General features: G+C 39.4%; 1 protein-coding gene across 1 annotated transcript in view; it reads left to right on the plus strand.

Moving 5' to 3' along the window:
• The window catches only part of RAD23B (RAD23 homolog B, nucleotide excision repair protein), a 32,798-nt gene extending 19,119 nt beyond the window's left edge, over positions 1-13,679 (plus strand). The window contains exons 5-10 of the mRNA XM_074166019.1: positions 1,693-1,748; positions 5,537-5,664; positions 8,032-8,155; positions 9,331-9,458; positions 9,859-10,038; positions 11,904-13,679. Of these exons, the coding sequence (XP_074022120.1) occupies positions 1,693-1,748; positions 5,537-5,664; positions 8,032-8,155; positions 9,331-9,458; positions 9,859-10,038; positions 11,904-12,017 (730 nt within the window). The 3' untranslated portion in view covers positions 12,018-13,679. The remainder of the gene's footprint in view (positions 1-1,692; positions 1,749-5,536; positions 5,665-8,031; positions 8,156-9,330; positions 9,459-9,858; positions 10,039-11,903) is intronic.
• The last annotated feature ends 14,228 nt before the right edge of the window (positions 13,680-27,907 follow it).

Here is a 27,907-nt window from a genome sequence, read left to right on the forward strand (position 1 = left end):
AAACACATATATACAGACATACAAGTGAACAATATGAATTTCTCCAGTAGCTGGCCTTGGACAGTCTATTCTGATAGGTGGCCCCTAGATCTCCCAGTCTCCTGACTTTTTTGGTACCGGGGCATGTGACTGCCTGAGCCCTGCAACCCTGTTCCAGTTGCTGGTACTCAGATTCCCTTTGCATGGATGCACACACACGATCGCATTGAAGATCCATCCAGGAATGGGCATCCATGCAATGAACCTGGTGGCTAGTCCCTAGATTCCCTGGTCTCCCAGTTGCCTTATTCAGGGACACACAAAGAGGTCCCTCCATTAGCTGGTTGAGGCCTTTGACATTATCAGTAGCAGACCCTCGGATGTTAAAGTCTTTCCAGCAGCTCCTCTCTCAGACCCTCTGGTCTCTCCAGCAGCTGATTCTGACTTAAAGCCATTCAATACCTGGCTCTCAAGCATCTCACCCTACTCACTGTAGCCAAGCTTGATGCTTACTGGTGGTTGCACACATGCCAGCATATGCATCCACACAGAATATGCACGCAGTCTAGTCTTTTTAGTTGCTGATAGCCCAGGCATGTGGGCCCCTGTGGCCTCTTCTTCAGTTGCTGGCACTGAGACTTCCATGATGTCTGGTCTCTGCAGTTTTGTCTCCACAGGCACGTGGATTCCAGTCACCAATAGTTCCCGGTCCAGTTCTGGGCACTTAGACTTCCATACACATACATGCATTTATAATAGAGAGACATCACAGCATGAAAACCAGTTAGAAATGGAATTTAATTAGAAGGCAGGATAGACTGGTGATAAGGTGCAAGGCATAGCCGGCCAAGTGCTGTTCACATGTTACTGGCCCTTTTTCTCCTCTTTTGCTCTCTTTACCCATGCTTTTCATCTGCAGGGTGCCTTGATGCTTCCTTTTCCCTGCCTTTGGCTCTAACCCTAGATATCCCATAATAAGTCTTGCACAATCCCCAAATGCATTTTCCTGGCACCCCATGGTGAGTCACACCGCCCTGTAGGCAGTGATGCCCTTGATCTGTAAGGAGACCTGGAGAGCTCCTGTTGACCCTGAGACCAAGGGGCTGATGCTTTACATTGCAGCCCTGGGAGGAGCCAGGAAAGGGGCACCTTTGGCTCTCTCTGTGTCTGAGGTTCCTCTGCCTGGTGTGTGCCTCTGTGTTCATGGAGGTGAACCTTTAATCCTGTAATTCAACAGCTTTGATAACTTGAGATGGAGTAATTGCACATGTTAGCAGTTTATATTCCTGGGAAAGTAGGATACTGAGATCTTAATAAGTGCTTACCACTGACCTCCTTGGGTCCTCTTTGAGGCCAAAACAGTGGCTACGGGGAAGCAGTTAGTGAGACTGCTGTGTGCTTTTGAAAATCCACCTTGTTCTCCCACCTTTTAAAGCATTCAAGCAAGCAGATGGCTAATCCCTGAGCAGATGGGCAAGAGCCAAACTACTGGGGGGTAGGGGGGAAGGTTTTGCCTTGTGTTAAAAATGGTAGCATTGAAAGTTTGTAAAATCTGGTCTTGCTATAAGATCAAAAGAGAGCTCTTTGGAAAGCTTTGTTGGTTTTTTAGAAACAAAAGGGGCTATTAGAGTTACAGCGGCTGCTGCTTTTTTTGAAAAACAGGAAGTTTTCCAAAGTTTTGTAATTACCATTGCACTTGTCTTCATCTTACAGTACAACAGGTGATACATCTCGATCAAATCTTTTTGAGGATGCTATAAGTGCACTTGGTAAGTGGAGTGTTTTTTTAATGTAGACGTTATTTTGATGCAGCAGAAACAAATGACGGATTAGCAGATGTTGACATTCTCTTCTGTATCTGTCATTGTTAAAGCTATAATCGAAGTACTTTTCTCTAAGATGTGAAGTTGGTATCTTAGAACAAGCGTCAAGAACTTCTTTACTGAAGAATATTTCACTTCACATTTTTATTGTGTAAAAGGAAGATCCTTATCATTCCTGTTTTTTCCCCGTTTGCCTTAATTTCTCTTTTAACTATTCAGTTCAAAGTGGCTTGAATAGAAGATTGGACGTAAATATGTATACGCTTTTCTTTTCACCTTTACTTCCCAGCGTGCAGGTCTGATAAAATGGCTGCCTTTATCATTCACTTGTTCCAGCTTTGACAATACTGTCTTTTGACACATTTAAATTAGCAGCAGATTTGGAGAATTTATTTATCTGGGCTGAGGAATGAATGCCTCCATATAGTCAATTCACTTTTCACAATTTAAATGTCTTTGTTTCTCAGTGGAATAAACAGGGTGAAAACACTAGGAAGTTCTGACCCTCACGTATACTGATTCTGGTAGCTAGGAAATTGCTAGGCAAAACCACAGCTCCTTACTCCCACTTAAGTGTTTGGAGGGGATTTTTTTAATAGAATGTAGCAAATTAAGGCACAGAAATAAGGAGGGGGTAGGGTTTTTTTGCTTTGTCTTTATCTCTGTAAACATTAAGTTGCAACTTGGTACAAAAATTTAAACTAATTAAAGGGCTTCGCTTACGTTTTTGTGTAGGGGTGTGTGGATATATTGGAGGCAGGTGTGATTAAGCAGCCCAAGGTGATTTAGGAGCAGTTGTAATGTTTTACGTGTCTTGGTGTTAGCCACCAGGTTGAGTCTGTCTAACTAAACCTTAAGTCTTACACCATTACATACGTTTCTTTAGTCTAAAACAGTATGAGCTGAAATAGCTGACAGATACCGCAGGAGACAACCAGTTGAATTCTGTTACATTTTTAAAGTCACTGCTGCTACCAAAGGTGCTGCAGGCTTCATTAACCATTCATTACACTTTAGTGGCTGAGAAATGGTCATCACAAGTGCTCTTGTTAACAGTAATGACCAATAAGTTTAATTTAGCTGGTGGTCTTGATTTGGTTATATTCAGAATGTAAAAAAAAAAATAAAATACCTCCTTCGAATGTAGCAGGAGAGTGTCACCTCATTACCCATTTTGTATGAAAGTTCTTTGAGTGGTATCTGATACAGTAAACGCATGTGTTCTGAACAGTTTGGAAACAACAGGCATTTAGTCTGATTTCCTAGGTAAGCACACTGCAAGGGTTATACACCAAACAATTTTCAAACGCAATAGGTGTGAACTGTGTGGTTCTTTTTCCTTAGAAACTACCTTAAAAGGAATTTGCTTGACAAATTCATGTAGTATGTTTTTACATCCTAAGTGGAATACTAGGCATGTTCTTACTGTGGCATCTCAATTACATTGTGTGAAAATAATTGACTTAGCTTTAAAAACAGGGGTTGTTTTCTACTGAATTGCTTTTGTGTTCAGTTAGATATGCTGACTGAAAACTGATGTGGCTTTGTGTGCTACAGGAAGATCTGCACGTCTTGCAGTTCCTGTGCAACCAGTATCTTTCGCTGGAGCAGCCTAATCTTTCTTTAGGACATGGGACAAGAATTATTGTGGGGAATGCGATGAACTGGATTTGAAAGTTAATCCAGCTTTAAAATGTTATTTGAAAGACAAAAGTAAAGAGCAGAATCAGTTCAGTATTGACCTCACAAACGTTCCCAGTAGCACTATGTAGAGATAGGCCTGACTCTCTATCAAGACATTACTGGTGTGCAATTCCTGCATTATTATTCTTGGTCTTTCTTACATTTGCACGACTTCTACAAATTTGTAGACTGTACGTGGAGTACATGTGACTAAATTTGCAGTAATTCTGTTTTCTTCTTTGGCTTTTAATTATGGCTTATGTAGCAGTCTGTCCAGAGCAAGTCGACCTTCTTGCATCCTTTTCTTCTGTACCAAATCTAGTCTCTACCTAGCTTATATTGAAAAAGGACTACAGAAATGTTTAAGTAATAGCCAATTAGATCAAAAGATGTTCTGTCTGCTCTCTACCTTGATTAGTTTGTTAGCAATAGTAAGGCTAAACTAGTGCTGAGTAGAGCAGTAAGTTTAGCAAAATCACTGTGTTGGGAGAATTGTTGGCTTGGCTTTTTTGCTTCTCTGAACAGTATCTTTAGAGCGAAGTTTAGGTGCTTTTTTATGTTTTTGAGAAGATGAAGTTAGATTAAAATGATTGATCTTGTAGTTGTGAAGACATGAATTTAACTGTTCCTTAAACTCACGTTGGCACTATTATTTTGAAGTCTAAACAATAAATACTCAAATTAGTCAAGGGCTGTAAATCCATTATTTATCTTAACAGATAAAGCAAAAGTGTCCTTGGGCTAGGGCTGTTTTATTATTTGTTCTTGAGTATATTGCCCTCCGTATACTTCCACTGATTATTTAGAAGCATTCTTTAAAAAACAAACAATGTGGTTGTGTTAATATTGGCTTGAGTTAAACCCCTTCTATCTAAGGGGATAAAACTTGATATTTTCTCTGGTTCTTTTAATTGTGACTTACTTGTCTTAACAGAGTAGCTCTAACAGTGTTTATTTTCTCTACTTTTTTTAGTCTGTTGGTTTTTATGGTGACTGCTAATGATTTAACTCTCCTGCCACTAACATGCTAGTGTTACAGAGTCAGTAGGAGGATTCCACTGAGATCAGGAATACCTTTATCCAAGGAAAGAGATGGTATTTTAGTACTTGGGTTTGGTTTTGGTTTTGTGTTTTTTTTTTTTTCTGGTTTTGCATGCAAATAACCTTTAAGATGTTGCTCAATTACAATTTATAATGGAATAGTTATTTGTTTGAATTCTTAAACCTACTGTCTGGTTTTAAGGAAGGGAAAGATTTATGAAAAGAGATAATTTTCCCTATAATACCGTTAGTGGAGTGATCAGTTGTCCGTAAATCACTCTGTGTGTACCATTTTATCTTAATGGCTACAGGTGTGGGCCAGTTTTAGTCCATTTATGCTGTAAGAGGTGGGGGATTTGATATAATGTATGTCTAGTCAAAGATACACAAATTAGATGAGATCACTTGTTCTCCTGAACCCTCACTGAGGTCTTGAGTGACTTTCCTAGATATAACCTTAAGTCTTCTGGCTGACTCGAGTCCATGTTAAGTTGATTAAATGACTTTGATTATCATCACCAGCATGTAGCAATACACAGTTGTAAGTTGGTCATCACTGTTATCTTTCTAACCATAGCAGAGTGTAAAGTCTTTACTGGGAAGAACCTCAATGGCTAACAGTTTGACAGGCAGATTTCTGCCTAGAAAGTTTAATTTCCAAACTTACACTGCAGGAGACTTTTCTTGAATTGAATATTAGTTGTGAGGATGCCCTTGACCTTAGATGAAAGCATAAAGAGGGAATATTATTTCAATTACAAGTACAGAAGTATCACAAGTGCTGATTTTTTCAATAGAAGTTTGCATTGTGTTCATTACCCTCTACTTTTCCAATCAAATGCATAATGAAACCACCAGAATATATTTGGAGTTAAAGCAAGAGAACCATGGCAAGTTTATTACTCTTCAGTGACTCAAATTTGGACAGGAATTAAATTCATCTATTGAAACTTTTTTGTGCTTTTTTTTTTCCCCTTGTTCCCTTAAAATGGTGGTCATGTTACTTCTAGTGACAGGTCAGTCCTATGAGAATATGGTGACTGAGATCATGTCAATGGGCTATGAACGAGAGCAAGTAACTGCAGCGCTGAGAGCCAGCTTCAACAATCCTGACAGAGCGGTGGAATACCTTTTAATGGTGAGCAGTTTATTTTACCTGCACTTTTGTTCTTTCACTTTTTGTTCTTCCTCGCTAAAGAATAATTTTTTCTTTGATTTACTTGTTATTTTGAATATTATCTAGTCAATGAGAGTAATACATGCTCATAGAGGAGCAACATCTCTAAGCAGAGCATCTGGAAGGCTGAGATTTGGATTTTGAGGGTCATGTGTTACAGGAAATACTGAAGTCATCCCTAACTACCTCTAGCACTTCTTTGCTTTTATTCTTTGTTGATTTGTATGGATGTGTATGTAAAGTATGTCCAGTTACAGTGTTAGTTTTAAGTGCCAATGGCTGGCTCAAAGGATGATTTTGTGTCACATCTTAGTAACAGCATAGCTGTATTTTTGTATTAGTATCTATAACATCACAAAGGCGTTTTTTTAGGTTCCGGTTCATTATTTTTACTAATAATGCACAGTGTAGTGTTCTTAGTCGTATACTTTCCAAACAGGAAGGTTTCAGGGTTTTTGGAAGTGTGCTTAACTTAACTGGTGTTTCAATTTAAGCAGTGTTTTGGAGAAGAAACAATGTCTCATTTCATAAATATAGTTTGAAGGGTGAAATAAACTTCACTGGCATGAGAGGAAATAGAATAGTAGCTTCACTTAAATGGAAGTCTTGTGAATTGTTTTAGGGGCTTTTTGGATTACTCTTCATTGTATACCTTACTCTGACAGGTGAATTGTAACCACCAGAGAATCTGTCTGGGAGCTTGTTGCTTAGTCAGTATTTCTGGTGTGTTTAATTTTCACTCTAGCATACCATTTTATCCCTGTTGTGTTTTTCCCTTGTTTCAGGTCTCAACTTTGTTAAAATATTGAATCCAAATATCTTGAACCAGTCCTTGCAAAATATATGCGGATTGAATTTCTGATAGATTGTTAAGAAAACTGGCATCTTTACCTCCAGTTATAAAACTTTCCTTTTGATAACGAAGTTTTTTCTTAAGTAGTTAACAACTACGAGTCACTGTCATGCTTGCTACTTACATTGATGATCCCAAGACTTTGTAATCTACATCTTATAAACAGACAAGAAATGTTTTGAGTACATGAATGTGAAAAAGTTCAGTTCTCATCTAGAGTTGGGTCAACCAAAGGGGATAAGTGCTGTCTTGCCCTAAGGGCGAATGCAGTAGCTCCCATCTATCTTTCATAAGTCTGGAGTAAAGCATCGCTACCATGGAGTCCAATGCATGGCACGTTTGCCAAATAGTTCAGTCTGACTGGTATGAGCAGTTCATTTACTTTTTTACTCCTTCAGTAGGTTCTGTGTTTAAAATGGGTTCTTATATAAGCTGGTTGCTTACTGTTTCATGTTATCCTTTACTGAGAAGGATACTTTCTTTCTTCTTTCTTTTCTTCCTGCTGGAAAAGGGAGTGGGGAGGAACAGTCTTGCTCTTAGAGACCATATTAGCTGTTTTCTTCCAATGGCCAGACAACTGGTTGCAGCTTCTTAGTTAGGAAAGTTTTAGGAAACGTTCTTTGCGGGTAGTCAAACACTGAACAGGCTTCTGAGAGAGGTGGTCGATGCCCCAGGCCTGTCAGTGTTTAAGAGGCATTCGGACAATGCCCTTAATAACAGGCTTTAACTTTTGGCCAGCCCTGGAGTGGTCAGGTAGTTGGACTCGATGATTGTTGTAGGTCCTTGCCAACTGGAACTGTTCTGTTCTAAATGTCTACGTTCCTTGGGCTGAGCCTGATGTGATTATTACGCTGTGGAGAACAACGTTAGCTAAAAACTGCTCTGGTGCTCAATTAAACAGTAATTTTATTGTTTAATCCACCATATTGGTTAGTCCATTGTAAGGCAAAGATGGCCTTTTTGCTGTCCAAGCAATATTTACATTCAAAATTAATTGTATGTGAATTGATATCATGCTTCATTCTGTCATATAGCTATATGAACAAGGTGCATACACCTCGCTAGTCTCATCTAATTAAAAATTGTATGGAGTCTTGGTTATTTGGAGAGTGATACTTCAAGCTTGTATTTAAGAGTTAAGATGAAGTTTAAGACGACGAATCATCTCTACATAAATTTGGTTGGAGTAGTTTCCACAGTGCTTCCATCCAAGAACAAACAACGTTTAAACAAGTGTATGCTGATTGATCTGTGCACAGATTGCAGTGATGACATAGGCCTGTGAATAGGTGAAATCAACCAGTAATTTAATGAGATTAACCAGGTTGTAAATGCATACCTATCACAGCATCTTGCTTTGTATTTGTAGTGAAAGCGTTAATGTTTTTTCTTTCGTTCTGAAAACTAAATAATACATAAAGTGAAACAAATACCTTTTAGCATTCTGTAGGTAATTATGTGAACTTTGTCTTTAGGGTATACCTGGAGATAATCAGGCTGTGGCTGAACCCCCTCAAGCAGCAAGCACTGGTGCCTCTCAGTCCTCAGCAGTGGCGGCAGCAGTAGCAACTATACCTACAACTACTAGTTCATTAGGAGGTAAGAAAGTGTATATTTGGGAGGATGTGATAAACACATGCACTTAAGCATTCTTTGTTTGAGTGAATCGTAAGTTCCTCGTGCTTGTGAACTGATCGAAATGAATTGAATAAAAGCTGTAACATGGGAATTCCAAGTGTTGTACTTGCTTGGAACAAATGGCTTGTTGTAGGTGGATATGTCTGGAGTAAATCATGAAGTTTGTAAAAATGCCATGAACTTGCACAATTCCTTGGATTCAGTATTCTGGATTTAAATGTAAGACCACAAATGTGGAGGGGGTTGTGTTTTCTCCTGCTTAAACTCTGGCTTCCTTCTTCTGTGGCTAACTCTGCACTGTTGACTGTGACTATACTAATGCATTTGCTGCTTGGAAGTTGGAATATCAAGGTAGAAACCTGCGATAAGACCGTGAGGTGTAACATCTGAGAGACCTTTCCATGACCTAAGACGACTCGGTCAGCAGTGCAGCGCATGGACAGAGTGGTTGGTACCTGCTGAGGAGAACTCTGTCTTAAAAGGAAATAAATACATGAAAGGAGTATAATCAAGGAGTAGGAGAGGTCTGTCTTAGGCTGTGGCAGAGATGGTGTTCAAGACGTAAGCTTTATGGAGGCCAGTGTTAAGTGTACAGTTAGTGGTGACAGGCACACATGACATCATCCATAAAGAGAGAATGGAAGGAGTGGGGTACGTCAGAGCACTTCAGACACTGCTGCGTTCAAGGCAGTATCTAACAGTATAGGATGTATGGGAAGGCAGGACTCACTTGAGAAGGGCAGAATTGACCTGTTGCAGGAGGTAGAGAACTCAGTTATAGGCATGGAGACAAGACAGTAGTTTGGGTGGGTGTCTCTGAGGTTACTCAGAGATGACACATCACAAGAAAAGTCCTGGAGATCAAGGCTGTTGCATCACATGAGAAGGCTGGGTATGCAAGGCTGGGTTGCATCATACGAGAATGCAAAGAAAATGCACTGTTTAACCATAGGATAAAGAATTCTTGCTTAAAGCTGGAGTAAGTTAACATGAGGAAGCAAGCTGTTTTGCTCGTCACTGAGGGATGTATTACCTGCTCTCATGTCCTGTTTCTGTCTGCAGTTATAGTGTGGATATGTATTTTATTAAGAATTTTGGTAACTTTTTAAAAATCATGTTACCTTGTTGATTTTCAGGACATCCACTTGAGTTTTTACGAAATCAGCCGCAGTTTCAGCAGATGAGACAAATTATTCAGCAAAATCCTTCTCTGTTACCAGCATTGCTACAGCAGATTGGACGGGAAAACCCTCAACTACTGCAGGTGAATCTTAAAACAACGCAATAATGCTGCTAATTTTGATTTAGCTTTACAAGAAAAGGATATGTTGATGTGAACTGGGATAGTGTGTTAATAGCAGTTACAACTTCTATTGTTGGCTTTTCAGCATTGTTGTGTAGAACATATTTTCTATGACATTAGAAATGAGTCTGAGTGTAGAGGTGCAGAGGGTATCCGGAAGAGGGAAGGGTCATTGTAATTGAACTGGAACATTAAGTTGCATTTCTCATGGTTAGATTTAATCATATTTCTCTGTGCACTTTTTACACATTCCTTTGACTGTTTAATTCACTGAAAATAAATACTCTTACTTTCCTGTTGGCAGGCTTAAACATGCTTTATTTCAATATATTTATTTATGTTATTCTCCCATGCATCACAGCAAATAAGCCAACACCAGGAACATTTTATTCATATGTTGAATGAGCCAGTTCTAGAGTCCCGCCAAGGTTTAAGTGGCAATGATGATGGTGTCAGCACTGGAGCAGTAGCAGCAGAAGCTGGAAATGGTCATATGAACTACATTCAAGTAACACCTCAGGAAAAAGAAGCTATAGAAAGGGTGAGTCTTTCTTCTTCAAAATGTTGCTTGGTTGTTGCTGTGGGTTGTTCACTCTCATGCATGCTTATGACATGCCTTAACTTAAACTTTGTTTATGCTCAGTAGTTCTGCATCCTTTTTGATATTTTATATTTGATGTTTCATAGCTGTTGTATTTTCATTTCAAATCACATCTCTTCTTGCTTTATAGCAACTGAGTCTAAAAATCTCTTGAATCTGTCTTACCGAGAAGATGCAGAGCCTTTTAAGTGATCAGAAGCTGTCTGTAATAATTGATGACTGAGTGGGTTTCCCTCTGTAATGGGAACTCGGGCAGTAATTGCTCTTGCAAAAGCCTCAGACCTGTACTATTCTAGATCATGCTGTGATAGGTTTCCAGGTACAAAAGTGTGCAGCATGAGCGCTGTTTGCAAAGTACTTACATGGTTAAGAGCTCTCATAGTTAAGTAGATTAGTTGAAGTCACTACTTAACCCAGTTATTTGTATATCTATGAGAATTAGTTAATTATAGCTTTCTAAAAATACAGGTAAACATCTATAAAAATAGAGTTGGGAGTGGTATGTTGCATTCATAAATACTGTGTGTAATACTGTCTAAATATGGATTTGTGTAGATGGCATTGCCTCTGAGATTTTTTTCTTAGAAGAAATGGCAGACTTGTGTCATACTGTGGCAGTGGTTTTGTATATCAAAGACAGTTTTTCAACTGGCAAAACAAAAGGTTATGTAAGGATCGTCAGAAAAGAACAATTTTCATATCTAGGTGTCAGTTCTCTAGATCTCAAGTAAATGGAAACTTAATAAAATTAGTCTAATAAAACTGTTTGTCCACATCCATCTTCACGGGTCATCGTCTCTAGTCTGCTGTATTTCCATTTAAAACCATTTTGTGCAGCAGAGCATATACCTCTACAGTATGTTCCAAAACCCAACAGGTTTGCATGCTTCTTCCCCTTTCCATGAAAGACACACCTCAAAATTTGTGTGTCTTAGTATTACAGCTGACACCTTCATGCTGTTTGTAAGCATGAAATTAAATCTAAGAATGGTTGGTAAGGGACAATAGGACATAATTTCTCACAGAGATTTGAGCTGCCCTATGTGTAAAACGCCTTGCAGGTGCCGTGAGGATTTTAACAAAATCTCCAAATGTTTGTATGTACTTGCCTTTGGCTAAAAGAAAGATTGGTTTGCCGAATGTGTTCAAGTGCAGGTTAAAGCCGTTTCCCTTGGCACTGTAATAAGCTCTTTTCTATTATTCCCATCCCCTGTTGTCATTATGTCCCAGACATTAATTAGTTCCTTGACTTCTGAAAAACAGATTGCTCTTGGCTTACTTCCCATGGCTGCGACATGTAGTCAATTTTTTTTTTTAAAGTGAAAGTCCAGTTGGAACAATTGAAAGTATGGCTTAGTGTGATGTGTTGGACTGCCTACTGGTGATCTCAGGCTGGGAGATTTTGTTCTAGGCAACTTTTGTTAAAAATCCTGAGCTTTGTTTAACTAATAGTTTAAAATGGGCATTGTTTGAAGGTTTTTTTTTTTTCTGCAGCAGAGCATTGTGCCGTTACTTCCTGACATTACTGTGACCCAAGTCTGTTTTAGCAACTTACTGTGGCAGTGAAAGAAGTGTGACATGTTTTATGGTGCTTCATTAGACTCATTAAGTCACTTTTTCAAGTGAGAATTCTGTTTACTAAAGACAGAGACAACACCTTATTGTTTGCTCACTAAAGGCTGTATTGAGCTAGGCAGCTATTTTTCAAGAAGGCGGTAATTGCTTAGGCAGCTTCTCAAGATAGTAGGCATGCAAAGACGCTTAATATACAAAATGTACTTTCTAAATATCTTTCTTTTCTTCAGCTAAAGGCATTAGGATTTCCTGAAGGACTTGTGATACAGGCATATTTTGCTTGTGAGAAGAATGAAAACTTGGCTGCCAACTTTCTTCTACAACAGAACTTCGATGAAGATTGAGAGACGTTTTTTTTATTTCACACCTCACACCAGTGCATTACACTAATTTTGTTCACTGGATTGTATGGGATGTTTGGGCTTATATTCATAATGCTTGGTGTATGGTATATGAGGTGAGGGGGAGAAGAGAATATGGAAAACAAAGCAAAGAAAGCAGCGAGTATGTCTGCTCTAAATTAGCAGATGGAGAAAATCAGAGTGTAAAAATAATATACAACCAAAAATCAGCTTCTGCAGATAATTAGTTCCTTCTATAAACTGTAGGTTAATTTTTTCTAGGTTTTCACTCTTACTGTACTAGTTCCAGAAACGTAGTGTAATGCCCTCTTCATGTTCTTTTCTATTTACTATTGGTATTGGAAATAGCCTGTGCTACCTAGATGCTACAATCTGTATTTCATGGCAACACGGGGTAGCAGCTTTGTGAAATCTAAAAGATCTGAGCAGGTGTAAACATGAATGCCAAAATATGGGTAGTTATTTTGCTTTTTCGATGTGTTAAAGTAGCGCAAGAAGCGCAATATTTTAATGCTGGATTAAAACAATGTTGGCTGCTTTTTTTTCAAATGAAGACCCATTTCAGTTAAAAGTGTCTTGATCATTGAGAAACAACACCCCCTCCTTTGCCTCCCTCAAATGATCTGAGAAGCTATCTACATACAGGTAAAATTATTATCCTGTTTACATCTTTTTGGGGAAAATGGTAGATATCTAATTACTGTTCACATAAATGTTACGTTGCAGTAAGAGTTTTAAAAGCAATAGATTGCATGTTTGGTTTTGTTACATGCGCTCTTGTGAATTGAATATCCTTTTTCAGACAGCAAACAAAATGCAAGCTTAATTTTTGTCTGCTGCAACGAAACTTTATCAAATCAAATTCCACCTTCTTATCTTTGAACCAACTTTTACAGTACAGCTCTAAGCATCTGAAGGTATTGGTGTTCTGTTGCTCTTGAGTAGATTGTAATGATAAAACTATTTCTGTTCAGTAAGGACTTCTTTGGATTTCTTTACTTCATGAGGAAGAGAAGTTCATAACTTGAGATATCAAGCAAACGATCAAGTTATTCCAACCCAAAAGAGTCTGCACTCATGCATTTCTATTGAAAATAAGTTCTTCTTACAGAGTTTTGTCTCTTACTTCCTGGTACCTACTTGTCACTTATTTTGTTTTGTCATCATAGAACGTAGCAATCTTCCTTTTAATATACATGGACTTTTAGAGGCAATTTTGCCCATCATTGCAATGCTAGCAATGAAAGAAAATTCTAATTTAATCTAAAGCTATTATGTGCAACAGTTCTTGAACACAGCTTGGGGATATTTTGAGTGTTTACTGTTGTACTCCAATTACCTGGATTACAAATGTATCTCTACAGTAAATGTTATTAGTGGTACAGCACTGAGCTGTTGTACCACTTATGATATTGATGATTTAGTGGTACAGCTCAAAAAATATTTTCTGCTTAGGTTGTTTATCAGTGGATTAACTACTTAATTACTGCTTAAGCTCAAAGTGCAAGTCAAGTGTCTTGAGAAAAGAGAGCGAGAAAGACTGAAATGTTTGTATTTTGTTTCTTCATTGGTTGACTGTAGTCTGTTAAATAATTATCTGCACAAAATAGTGAAATGTATTAAAGCCTTTTTCTTTCTATCCTTAGATGTCTGTGATGTTTTTTCAGATAATGCGTATTTTCATTGTTGAGATTTTATTCTTTTAAGATTTCATAGATGTATAATGGCAGAGTGATCAGTAGCACAACCCAAATCTGTCGGTACGAGGTGTGATACCGCTAAATAGAAAGTAAGTCATTCATAATGCTTTCATTTTACAGAAGCTAGTATTAATACCCAAGTCAGCCAGTAGACTTCAGCTAAATAGGATTCTCAGTATATTTATGGACTGGAAGAGATGGATTTTGATTTTAACACTCTGCTGGCAAAGAGGAGCTATTTGTTATCTCTAGAAGGACCAGCTGCCAGGTAGTAGAAAAACACTAAATTGATACAAGGACTTACTGAATGTGCTTTACTGCATAGCTAATGCCTAGCTAAGACAAAAGCTTTTAGTTTGTGGGAGTCTTCTGTATTGATCAAACTGCTATCAGAAATAACCATTCCTTCTCTAGGACGCTGGAGAGTAAAGCAGGAATGTCTGTGGGTGTTTCAGTCTACTCCCTCCACTTTTGATTCTGAGATGTTTACTTACTATATGTATTTGAATTAAAGACTGTTGAGCTTGGTCATTTGTAACTTTGTATGCTGAGTGACTGAGGAGTTCATAGCTGCTGTGGCTGAAGCCTTACTAGTAATACTGTTCCCATTGTTCAGCAGTGAAATTGTATTTATATGACTTCTGACGAACAACAGGTGTCTGACCGTAAATGCTAGCAAAAACCATTGCCTAGTGGGATACTTGCCACAGAGAATCATGTATCTCTTTATGGTTGCTGCCAAAAGCAAAGCATCTGTGGACGTCATATGGTGTTGAGAAGGTAAGTGTGACCTGAGCAAGTTACCTAAGTCATCTAGGTATCCTGTGTCCTGTTTTCTACCAAGTACTACCAGGAATTGTATGCACAGAGTACTTTTTTGCTGCAGATCATTTAGGGATTCAGGCAACAGACTCCTCGGGTCTTTGTGAACAGTAGTGAAGAAAATGAAGTGTTTTTCCCAAAGTTTTGGTACTGGAGTCCTTACCTTTGTTATAAATCTGTAAAGTATCTGCTTAGTGAAAAGCTATTCATGATGTATGTTTAATTGGGATTAAAAAATTGCACTGAAGTCATATTAATTCTATAGTTGTTTATTCTTATGTCCTCTATACAGCTGCATTTTAATGTTAGGGTTCACTAACTTTGTCCAGAATCCTCTTAGAAATTTAGCTACACACCAAGAAACTGGATTGATGATATGCTTTACTCTTAACATACTAAGAGAACTTTTTAGGAATGTGAGGTAATGACATGGCTCTGATTTTGAAGTGTTGGATTGAGCTTTACTTCAAGAATACAAATGAATGAATGGAACTGGGAGACACAAAGCCAAGTCCTCAAGTAATGTAAGCAGATCTGTGGTTTCATTGGATATTTCAGTTGGTTTTACAGAGATTTGGAGGTAGGCAATGTTAATGTTTAAATTTTTTTTGCTATTTTCTTTGAAGTCCAGATCTGTCTGTGCACAAAACTAACCTAGAGTTTCTGCATGTGAAGATACAATATAACTCAATGGAAACACTAAAGTGGAAGTGAAGAAAGAATATCTTAGTCATTAATACTCTTAGCTCTTCTTCCTGTCTTGGTTTGGGATTCCAATAGTGTTCAACATACTGTGTTTTGAAAAACATTGTTTTGAAACTACAGCTATGTGGTTATGAAGCCACAAATAAAATTTTGTGACTTCACTGAATTAACCAGAAAAATAGGCTTTTTCCACCTGAGATGAAATTATGTACGGGAATAATTTAATTATTAAATTACCACAAAATACATGACTGATCAGCATTGCTGATGGTTAGAATTTATGGCTTCAGGCTCTAGCTGATGCTGCTGGCTTCTAATTGCCAAGTGCCAGTACTGTATTTATATATTTCCTCATAGAATATATGACCTATGAGGAATAAAAAGGACATTAACCTCCTTGGTTCTTGTTAGCACTCAACTTCCTCCTTCTTAACAGTGGGAAATACTTACTGGCTAGGCAAGAAAAATATATAATAGTAACACTTAATTTAACTCAAGTTCTAATCACAGAATTACAGAATCTTCTAGGCTGGAAGGGACCTTCAGGATCATCTTGTCCAACCATAATCAAAGCACATTTTATGAAGAAACTAGCATCTGTGGCATTTCCTGTCCAGATTGCAATGAAACTAATAAAGATACATGCATGTTCTTCAGTAATAGTAGTGTTCTGGGGAAATAGCGGTAGACTCTGAAGATACTTATCCCCACTTCAACCCTTTGCTTTGGCATTTTCCTCAGTGAACTCTTACAAAACAGTATCTGCTGTATGCTTTCGTTTGCTGAAAGTCTAGTGCTAAAATTAGTACTTAAGTGAAGTTTCTGTGTTGTGTCTACCTACGCAGCTCTGCCTAGGGAGCTAGAATGCAAAGTTTCTTTTGCTTTCAAAATGGGTACCTTTATTGAAGCAAATACTGTGTGCTGCAGAGGGCAAGGGGCATCATCCTTGAAATTCTTGTTGCCTGATATAGGGATTTTACATGTGATAGACTAGGAGTAACCAGATACACCAGCAGGCAGCTCTTTTTGCCACCCCAGGGGAAGGATTCATTGCTATCCTTGTAATGTGAAGCATTTGACTCTTAAGTGTGCAGCAGCCAAAGATGAAAAAATGGGGTGATGTCTCCCAAGTGCCTCTGTGACTATCTGTGGAATTGGTCAAAATCCTGTAAATTCAGGTACATATTTTTAATTGTAAATTTGAATTACTCATGCTTCTTCTCCCCACCCCCTTGTCTTTACCCTAAATCTCCAATTTTATTTTTTTTCCTCTTCACTATTGGAGAAATGCCAGCTGCAAAGGGAGTGTTGTGAACTCCTGTTAGAGAATGGAAGAACAAGATTTCAGAGGCAGGAGTTGAGGTGTTGAATAAGGAAACGGTCCATCTTCTGGGTGGGATATGAAACAAAACAATGAGTGCTGAGTACCTGGGGTCAAGGTTTCCTTTGGAGGGAGGTTAGGTTGAAGGAAGGAGTCTGCATCTGGAAGGGGCAGTAGTGTTTGTGAAAGGGCACGCCTGAAAGAGTTACACAGTATGTTGAAGGCTGACAAGAATGGAGTGGTGTGGTAGGAGCAAATGGAGAGCAAGCTAAAGAGGAAACTTTTGGTGGGATTCTGCATGTATAAATAACAAAGAGTTGTATTAATAAAGAAGTTAGGAACAGGATTAATGTTTACATTCAAGGAGACTTCAAATACAAAGAAATTAGGTATTCCTTTTCAGCCAATAGCTCTTTGTCTAGCACTTTGCTTCTAAAACCAGCTCTGAGAGGTGATAAAGAGGTTACACAATAAAGAGGGCAATATAATGAAACAAACCAGTTTGTACCTTGGCATAGGTCTCACAGACAACGTGTAGTCTTGAGTAGTCTAGCCATGCTGAGGTGCTCCTGCTTAAAGGTGGAGAAAAAATGTAATTTGATTTTTATTTCTAGCTTCATGTACATTGTTAAGATCTGATCTGCTTTTTGAGTATCTTCAGGAGCCTTTGTTGTCTGAAGTGAGAAAAATGAGTGATCTGTCTAAAGTGTTCATTTCATAGTAATACTGCTGCTTGCTCTATTTGTACCTCCATGTAAAATATCAAATTCCCTGTTGGCAAAGGGCAGGATTATGCAGCATACCAATGGAGCAACGCCGCAAAGTTCATTTGGACAACTATTTCTGGTGGGATTATGCCTCTTGAGTGTGAATGTAATTTGTGACCCATGAGTACATGTCTTAAGTTGTGAACTGTGGCCTGTGGGAAGCTGTCAGAAAAACTGGTAGTACTCAATCTCAGAAGGCCAGCAGGGTTCAGATGAGAAGCTATCAGAATATATGAAGCATGGGTATAAATCAACAGAGCCATATTTTTTTTCAGCTGGAGTAAGAAATTAAGTTCTTGCTACCTGAGTTCATAGCTGTATTGTTTCTCACATTTCTCAGCATTTGAAGTGACTGGCTCAGGAGGTAAAGTACACAAAAGACCATTTTCTACACCTGGTTAAAGTGTGCACTTTCACCACACTGTTCAAAATCAGTAGCAGATTGATGTTCCTAAAACACTGCCCCTCAGTTTGCCATGAGCAAGAGTGATGATTTTGCTCACATGCAGGATAGCAGAATGGAGAGCTGTTACTGCTGAATACACCTGTTTGGCATGACTGTGGGAGAGACATGTAAATAGCATTTAATGGTGGCTTTGTCAGCTGCTGCGAGCAATGAGGGTAGTCTGTGCTCTGAATTCAGTTCAGAATTCGCTTGCTTCACTTCAGAGTTGTTGGAAAGGATCTGTTGCTCTGCGAGCTTACTGAGGAGTCAACTTTGTCACTTGTGAAATGTGTGCCCTACACTGCTTACAGGGGAGGCTAGTTGAAAGCTAAGAATGTAAGTGCAGAGAACTGAGAAGGTCAGTCATTAGGTGGTAAGACTTTAGCGTTTTTTGGGGAAGAGTCACATTACTTAAGCATACTGATGCAAAGTGAGGCTGAAGTCATTTGTTTGATGCACTGTATCTGGTCTTCGTGTCATCATGTGGCAGAGATAAAGTGTTTTTAATGAGAGAGAAATATCCTGTTGGAAGCTGGTATGGCAAGAAGAGTAGGTTTGACTAGTGGGGCTTCTAGTGCATAGGCAGAATTCTGCCATCAGAAAGACACAGAAGTGTCTTTAGATTTTGAAACTGAAGACACTGATGCTGTAGTTTCTTTCCATTGCTGCACTGCTGAAGTTTGTGGTGTCTTTAGAATGCTGTATTGCGCCTTAGTAAGCCTTAACATGCCCTAATAATACCTTATATCTAAGTGATTAAGCTTGTGCTTACATAAATAGGTATCTTAGTGGTAAGATGTTGTTTGCGTGATTGTGGTTTGTAGGTAGAGAAGCTGCAAGCTTGTCATCATATTACTCATTCTTGTTTAAAAAAATTCTGTTTGGCTGTCACATTGTCTTCTTAGCCTGTATGGAACAATGAGTGTATTTTTCAATTCTCTGGAAGATTGTTTTTGTCCCTCTTACGTAGCTTCTCCTTGGGAGTTTTGCTTTATGGCAAGAAGAAAACAGGTAATTTAGAACGCTGAGATGAATGAAACAAAGCTTTCTATATACTTAACCTCTTACTAGATTCTGCTAATCTCCAGTCTTGTGTGTTTGTAGACACTTCAGTGCCCTGAAAAGGGCTGCAATTTTTTTCTTTAGTAGAAGCAGTAGCAGGGTCATCATTATGCAGTGGCCTTAATCAGATGGAAGTACAGGTTGCTTAATTTTAATCCTGCTCTCCCTTCATCTCTGACCTCAGCCACAGTGTTGCTTGTCTTCATGTTAACAGTCAGATTTTGTAATTGTGGATTGGACTACACTTGGGAGATGAAGAATGAACAGTTCGGCTGTCAAATTAAATTAGCAGGTATGGAAGCGTATGTAGAGGTCACACAAAGCTGACCAGGCTTCTTGTATGGCTGGCTTACAGAGGGTAACTGTGAGAAGAGGAGAGAAAGGGATAAAGATACATTTGGCATTCAGGTCAAGAGAAAGTAAAATGTTTTCCAGGTGAGTAGAGCATACTATGAAGCTCTTCTGGGACTGTAGAGTTTAAGTCCTAGGTTAGAGAATCTAACAACGTGCAAATCAGGTGTCTAGAGAGGGTACATACCTGAAGAAACTTTCTCTGTGTTTTATGTGAGGGTTTTTATAGACACATGAAAGTATATGCAGCTTGCAGTATCAGGGTTGGACTTAAGTTGTTGTTTATACTTAAAATTGCATCACTTTTGTCATGCAAACCGAGTGTAACCTCATGATGCCAGAAAGAGTGCTACTTCTTAATTGAGTCTGTTATCCCAAATCTGATTATGTAAATCTGAGAGCAAATAAAAATTTGGAGAGCTTGAGTTTGTCTGAGGGGAATGGACTAGAATTTGGTCCTGGGCTTGATCATTGTATAGGCTGTTTGGCAAATCTGAGGAGCTAAAATAGTGTAAAGGACTAACAATTACACTCGTAATGGTTATGAAGAAAGTGAGATGAGACTTTTGGAAATATTTGTCATTCTAGGACTTAGTAGAAACCTAACTTCACTAACTAAACCTCTGATTTAGATCCTCTATTCTAAGATAATTTTTTTTCTAACTTTTCAGCTGGAAGAAAACTTCCCATGCTTGCTGTCTGCCTGTGACTGTCTCTTTTCGGGGTTTTTTGGTTGGTTGGGGTTTTTTTGGGTTTTTTCGGATTTCTTTCAGATGTAAAACAACTCTGCGGTTTTGGAAGATAATATGAGGAGTAAGATAATGCATTATTTTTTCAAATTTCAAATTTGTTTCACTGAGCGGAGGTACTAGGTATCTAGATGTTCTTGGATGTAGTCTTTTTTCCACCTGTGTGCTTGGGGCCAGGAAGAGTGAAAATTATGAGGGCTGAGTTCTTTTTCTTTGGCTTCTGATGTTCAATGCCCAGATAGTTTCTGTGATGCAAGAAGTCTGGAAGTCTTGGATATATCCATCATGCCCATGTCAAAAAATTTGAGAGCTTGTGTGTAGCAAGTTAATGTTCTGGTCTGTGCATAAATAATTATCTGACCTATTCTGAATATGCTGATTTTACCATTCGTGCACAGACCACTTGTTCGATATAGGCATGGAAAGGTGACTGTTCTTGACTCCTGTGAGAAGTTAGAGCACTTGAAATCTGTAGGGTTGAAGTTTGGATAGGACTAGTGGAAAGGAAGAGGGCACAGGTAATCAGACTTTGGTTAAAAAAGGCAGAGTTTTTGAGCCACCTGGACTAAAACCAAAGAAAGGGGAATGAAACTATACTGTGCTTCTACAGTAATTTCCATTTACAAGTATGTAAAACTCGAACTCTCCATTGATGACACTTCTATTAACTTTGTTTTTTCCTCACTTTTTTCCCCTTGCTTATATATTATTTTGAGATGTTCCATTTCTGTTTGGCAGCATTTTGTGGGCCTGCTTGGAGATACTGTGCAGATCTCGCAGGGTATGAATTGCCAACCTATGGCATGTTCAACTCTGGAAATGAGTCCTGAGAATCTGGAGCATCACCTGTCAGCGAGTATTTGAAGGCTACTAACAAAGTTTCTGACATCTCGTTCTCATTGGTATTCTGCTTGAGGGATGATATCCTTAACAGTTATAAGCTGCTGCTTCAGATGAAGTGAAAGGGTTTTGTGGTTTTGACCATCTTCTGTGAACCCCAGAGGGAGGGAATTCGAGTCAGTTTTTCAGATGGGCAACCTTAACTTTATGGTCAGGTTGGCAGATGGATGTGCTGTTCACACAGAATCATTTTAGGTTTCAGGATCATTTGTGTCTAAGCTTATTTGAATAATGTAGGACATTGTTCTTAATATAATGAAGTAAGATTTGAGTTAAATGTTGGAACAGGTTGTCCAGAGTGATTGTGCTGCGTCCAGCTTTGGAGGTTTTCAGGTCCATGCTGGTTGAAATCTTGCCTGAGCATTCTAGGATGATCCTATGGCTTACCCTGTTTTAAGCAGGAGATTGGACTAAGGATCTCCCAAGGTCTCTGGCTGATCCAGTCTCTCAAATTTAAGTACTTTTGTCATACAACCTTACCGTTCTGGTGGGGACATAACTTCTGTGAAGGCTTATCCTCAATTTCCATATTCTTCCTTTTGTTTTTTTTGTTTTTTTTTTTTAAAGTTTAGAGGCTAACTAAAGAGCATTTGAATACCCAATTCTGCCACCTTCATCCAGTGTCTATTCAAACTTTAAGCAGACCTGTAGAAATGAACAAAGCAAACTTGTCTGACTCTGTTAGTTCTTTAAAAATTTATCAGTGATGTCAACAAAAGTTAAATTAGGCTTAAATGTATTTATTTCTTAGGTTCTGATGTGTGAGGAAAACAAGTTGCAGAATCGGGTAGAGTTAACTGACAATTCTTACCTGATGATGTGAGACATTACCATAAATTGAAAAAAAAGATTTTTGAATGGTGTATAGTATAAATCCCTTTGCATCTCTGTATTATTTTCTATAAAATTGTCTGGCCTCCTCTGCTTGGTATGGAAGCAACCAGCCTTTTGTTTATTTTCAAAAACATTGCTTCCACAATGGGCTTACTTTCTCATCTCTCCTGCAGCTAAAAGCATCTATTAGTGTTTATGAAAAATCTTCTTTTTAAGAGGAAAGAGCCCTCCCCAAAAGCTTAATTGTGTGGTGGTTTGTTTTTTTTTTTTTTAAACAGATCACCCAAATGAGTAAGAACGTTAATTTTCTAAAAGTGCAGGCTGAAGTAATTTTAGAAAATGTTACTAGAAAGCCCTTACTATTTTCAGATGAGCCATAGAGCTCAATGATCTTGTTCACTGTCTGGGATAGGAAGAAAGGAATAAAATAAATCACTAATATCATACAGATTTCATACAGTGAGCTAACTCCCCAGGCTTACCTGGAGGAGAAAACCGTTTGAGCCCCTTGGGTGAATTGTCAGAAGGCAGGAGAAATCGCATAGCGGAATCCCTGTAGGCTCTAACAGGGAGGGCTTAAAAATTAGGTACCAAGATTGTTCTGCTGGAAGAAACAGGGAGGGTAGCCTTTCACAGTGAGCTTGTGTTTTTCAGACCATTCGGTGCATGTGGCACAAAGCAGATGCACAAGCCAGTGCGTGCGGTTCCTGTTTTTGCTCTGTGTTGGTGTCCAGCTAGATGTCGTTTCCTTTGATATTCTCTGGCTGTGGGACTGCCATGGCAGGTTGCCAAGATGAATTCTTTTGCTCTGCTGGGATATCTTTAAGTTGAGCTAGTAACATCAATGATTAAGGGGGAAGTAGCACAGTGGCGTTTCTAAACAGAATTAATTTTCTTTGTCCAGAAGTTATTTCTTCAGGTGGAAATTAGGAAGAGGTAGAAATACTTGTAAGAGCTAGTACTGAAAATTTAGAAATAAAACCAGTCTTTTCACCACTTACCATTGTGCAGTCACTACTTCTGTCACATCTTGTCCTTGGGTTATTATGTTTTGGAACTTGCACGTTCCACCTGTCTACAGTGAAAAACGAGGCTCTTACTATTCTGAATCAGTCTGTCAATCCATGAGGTGTAAAACAACGTGTTTATCAAGACTTTTAGGAGCCAGAAGGTCTTCATCTCTACCGAAGTAATGCATGTGCTTCTTGGGAGATGCTTGCTAAAATGTCTCCTGATTCTCTAAGGTTGAACTGCTTTGGCCTCCATGCCACTAAAGCACTTTGTTCAATGAAAAATGACAGTATGAAAAGCAGCGTCCATGTGAAGGCTTCTCACAGGATTTGTCACCTGATAATCTCTGAACAATTATGAACACGTTGGGGGTGGGAGGAGGAATTCCTGTTCTGGAATGCCAGGGCAGGAGATAGCACCAAATGAGGTACTGTAACTGTCTACTATTTCACTTCAAAGGACCCCCTTATTATCAGTCCTGAAGCTACCATGTACCTTCCTAGCTGTGAGAAGTGGAGGGGTAGAAGAAACCATTTGCTTCTCAAGCCTGTCTCTCTTGCTAGGGCACACAATCTGAGCTGTCTCAAAGCCTATAAATGCCTGAGCTCATTCCTGACTGCTAAAAGTGTCTTGACAAACCCATGAACAGAATTTTCCGCAGTGGATGCAGAAAGAAATACTTAGGCTAAGAGAGTACTCTGCTGTGTTCCTGAGTGAAGGTCTGCATTTTGAGAGCCAACCTGCCTACCTGGTCGATGTCCGAATTTGAGCCTGAGCAGACTGAGAAGGAGACAGTAACTGAGAGAAACAAGCCACGTACTTGATGCAAACAAAAGAGCCATCTGCTGACCCGTCAGTATGGTACTGTACAGGAATTTCTGACACAGAAGACAAATAGTCATACTGCTGTTGTTTGTGTGAGAACAGTGTACTTGGTGCTGTGAAGGACTCCAGATACACTCTGACAGCACAGGAGTAAATCTTTCGCACCATTAGGTTACTCCTTGATGCCAGTTTGAGAGCCTGAATATAGCCTTGTGTGCTTTTTAGACTTTTACACAATATAAAGCAGTGGCTTGTTCGCATGGTGCCTGTCTTCTGTACGGCTCTTTGATTGTATTAGCAAATTAAAAAACTTGTAACTGCTTTCCATCCATTCTCAACCCAGTGTTGGAGATTGCCCTTGAAACAACCACACTGACAATAAATGGAGACTCCTTGGTGAGTGAAGGTATAACTGCTGTAATGAGGGAAGCAATAAGTTTTTCTCAGCTTTCCTGTCAAAAGTAACCCTAGTGCCCCCAAATCATCTCTCTGTTGTATCTTGGTCTTGCTTATGAAAAAAATGGTGTGCCTAAATAAAAATGCAAGTGTGATTTACATCAGTTGGCCCAAGGCTATATTGCACTACAGTGCGTAGTAAAGGACCCTGTTATGTTAAATATCCTCTTGTCCCAGCAAGTCTCGTGTAATCATTGTGGAAATCTTGCTCATGTGAGGGCTGGGCTGATCTGTAGGTGTTCTTGCTTATGACAGTTGTCAGCCTGAGAGGGGATTACCTGTGTGATACCAAGCTAGGTGGAGCTCTCTGAGGCACTTGAATTACACCTCAGCTTGAATATAAGTTTGATTTTTGTGGTTCATACAAAGTGGAGGGCTTTCAGTGACTAAAAGAGAGCTCAGCCTTTGTGGGGATTTTGGTGAGAGTTTGGTTTCTTCAGGAAGACCAGTTCCCTGCAAAACTTTTGAAAGTGGACCCCTCATACTAAATTTTTGGAAGCTGGGTCATTTGTCATCACCTCAGCACTGGTAACTTCCACCATTCACAGCAAGACAAAATTTAGAAAAAGTGTAATTAGAAATTAGGCTTATGGGAGTTGTTAGTAACTTAAGCAAAGGACAAGATCACTTGTAAAGAACAGGCCAGCTGACACGTAGCCCAGTCTGTTCCGCTATAGCTAGATTAGCCTGCATCACCTCTGCTCTCCCCTGAAGCAGCTGGCAGTGCTGAAGTCAAGTACTAGGTTGCTTTAGATCTGAGGTAGGTTGATAATTACTCTTCTCAGAAGACACTGCAGCCTGTTTTGAGACTCTGCTTGTCATGTGAACATGAACGTGTCTTGCTTTAAATCAGTCTCATTGACAGAACTTAGGAAACAAGGTCCTCTTCAGAAACTTAGCAAAAAACTTAAACCCTAGAACTGAACCCTAAATCCTCAGTGCCATATGAACATGTCACCATGAGTTCCCTGTGTGCCATTTTGGACACTTTCCTCCACATTGAGTGCCTGAGCCCATCCAAAATTTTTGGATGAATAGCCGTTATTGAGCCATTCTTTTATGGATATCTCAGACAGCTATTCCAGTTTTCCCAGCTGCGTTTCCAAGTAGAGCTTTTTAAAGAGGTCTGTTACTTTTAAAGGGTCTGAAAAGATGCAGTGACCTTCAAGCTAAAGCATGGAATGATCTGTGTTGCATAATTACATTTCAGCTACTTTTTTTTTAACTTTTCCAGGGCTCCCATTAACCTCTCTGCAGGTTTTGTCAGCACCCCATAAAAGCAGCATCTTAGGAATATTCCAGTCATCTTCACAATGGCATGCTGGCTGCTGCCTGAGCTTCAGATGGTGCTGATTTTTTCCAGACCCTTTTCAGAACAGGAGGAGCTGAACCAAAGACTGTGAGGTTCCTTCTTGGAAATTCCACTTCTCTTGGAGGCCACTTTCGAAAGCCAGAGTGCTGTAAAGAAAGCTAAGTGTAAATAAAAGTCAGACACTGTTTAGGAGTGCAGAGGGCTGACAAACACAGCCATTAGTTTTCTTTTTGCAATAGAATGACAAAGAATATTGCAAGGGCCAGAGCATCTGCTGGTGTAAATTATGACAGTTTTACTGGTCAGAGGATTGATATCCCTTCATCCCAACTGGGAAAGTGTGTGGGGTGTGGGAATGGTGATTTATATCACCAACATTGAGGGAGACAAAAAAGCAACATTTAAAAGAGCAGTCTGCTTAGGTCAATATATGGGGCATTAAAGGCCTGCTTTAAAACAAAATAGAAGAAGGTTACACTTTGTAGTTAATTTGGAAATGGGGTTCTGGTGACTGTTCATACAAGTAGTGTGATTGTATGGGCAGGTGGTCTTGTTAAATATGAGGCTTTTGTTTGTAATTACTGGCTTTACAGATGAAATAATGTTAAGACAATGCAAATTAGTGCCCTGCTCTTGCAAATGCTCAAGTGTTCATATAAGTAGGTCCTTAGACTTCAAAGGAGTTACTCACATGAGCAAAATGAAATGCAGTACTGTTGTGTTTTCATTCTTGCTTCTGGGTTGGTGTCTCCCAGTGTAACTTCTGGTGCTTTATTCTGAAAACCAGATTGAGGTGCTCTAGAAATTCCTTGTGTAATCTCATTACCTGCTAATAAACAGCTCTCTTAATATTTTTTTTTTTCCTTTTCTTTTTTTTTCTTTTTTTTTTTCCCCTCCTGCTCCACAGAGTAGATGACTTTGCTGTGTATTACTTCCTGGGTATTCATGAAAGGCTGAAATTAACTTTTGGCTGGTGACACTCTTGCCAGAACATGCAGTATGGTCAGTCATCAGTCAGAGACGTGACAAATGTATTACTCATCTCATTCTGGGGTGACCAACTGCTATATGTGTAAGGGACATTCCCGCTCCTGGGCAGGTGTCTGAAGAGGGCCGGGCTAACGCAGCCAAGTTTGCAAGGGGCAGCCTGTCTCACTCCTGCTGAATTTGATAGGGATCTGCCTTCTCTCTGCCTCTGCTGGTTCTCTTGCCGTGATACTCCAGTCCAGTTGCATGGGGCTGGGGTGGGGGAGTGGAAGGAGGAGGTCAATAAAATTGTCCCGTGGGCTGACAGCTAACCAAACCTGTTTAACACTCTCGGTTGTTTGTACATATTTACTGGTGCATTTTATATTTGGAAGACTCAAGGGACTTGGTTTACAGATACGGCTCCAAGAGTAGGTACATGTGACACAACCAAGGGACACTGCAGCTTGGCTAATTCAGCCCAATTAGTTCTGATGCCAAATGCACTAGATTCCACCAAAGTTCGGAGATGGATGTTGTTTCCATTACTTCCCGCTAGAGTTTTGCATGTAACTTCATATGCTATGTCAGGTGGGCAGCGTTTTGCTTTTTAATCAGATTAGAAATCTTGTTTTTCCCCCCGCTTCCATCTGCAGTGAACCCCTCTTTATATCCGATTCTGACACTTCCTGGGCCTATCTGCAGGTTTGCATCCATGCCTCTTGCTTCACAAAGGTAAACACGAAAAAGTCCTTTATCTCACTTCCATTAAAGTCGATGAGAGTCTTTCCACTCATGTCAGTGGCAGTCGGGAACAAGTCTTTCATCTTTCCGTCCTAGAAACTGGTTGGTCTGGGTCCCTTTTTGTTCGTCTTGTTCTGGCCTTAGTCCCCATCATGTCTGAGCACTTCAGTCAGCAGTAGATTACTCTGTCTTGTTCTGGTACTCATACTCTCTGTTGCATGATGAGGCTGGGGAATAATAATGTCTCCATTATTCTGCATGTCCCCATCTTCAACTGAGGATAAGTGGCAAAGATGAAAGGCCAGATTTTCAAGATGTGAATGACAATCTGGTGTGATTTTTTTTTTTTTTTCCCCCCAAAGGTATTTAGAAGCTTCAGAAACCACTGCTTTGTTCCTTTTTTTTTTTTTTTTTTCTTTATCCTGAAAAGACCCAGCATTAAATAGCTTGAAAAAGGTCATGGGGAAGGTCTGTTGCAGAGGAGCTGAAGAGGCATCAGTTCCGTATCTGCTTATGGATGCTCCCTCCTCTGAAATATGGACACCTCTCTGCCTTGGGCTTCACCACGCAATGACTATACAACTAAAATGTCTGCAGCAAATACCTGAGAGGAACACTGTATGGAAAAGCCACTCTTCTGCAGTATGTGATGGTGGCTTCTGTGGCCGTGTTTAAGCATTTGAGGGCTTCTCTCCCTTTCCTCAGTTACCAGATTTTATTTCAGGGAGCTGGTTGCATGATTTAAGAGAAATAAGCAGGCTAATATTTGCAAGGCTCAAACCTCATGGAATGACCATTTTGTATGAGTAACCTTTCAGAGGTAAAGAGCAGCCCAGTGACTTGTTCCTCCTGTATAGGAGACACAGGGATGCAACAGATGAGAGATCTGCAACACACTCGTT

The sequence above is a fragment of the Numenius arquata genome, chromosome Z, assembly GCF_964106895.1.
Source record: "Numenius arquata chromosome Z, bNumArq3.hap1.1, whole genome shotgun sequence".
Taxonomy (NCBI): Eukaryota; Metazoa; Chordata; class Aves; order Charadriiformes; family Scolopacidae; genus Numenius; species Numenius arquata.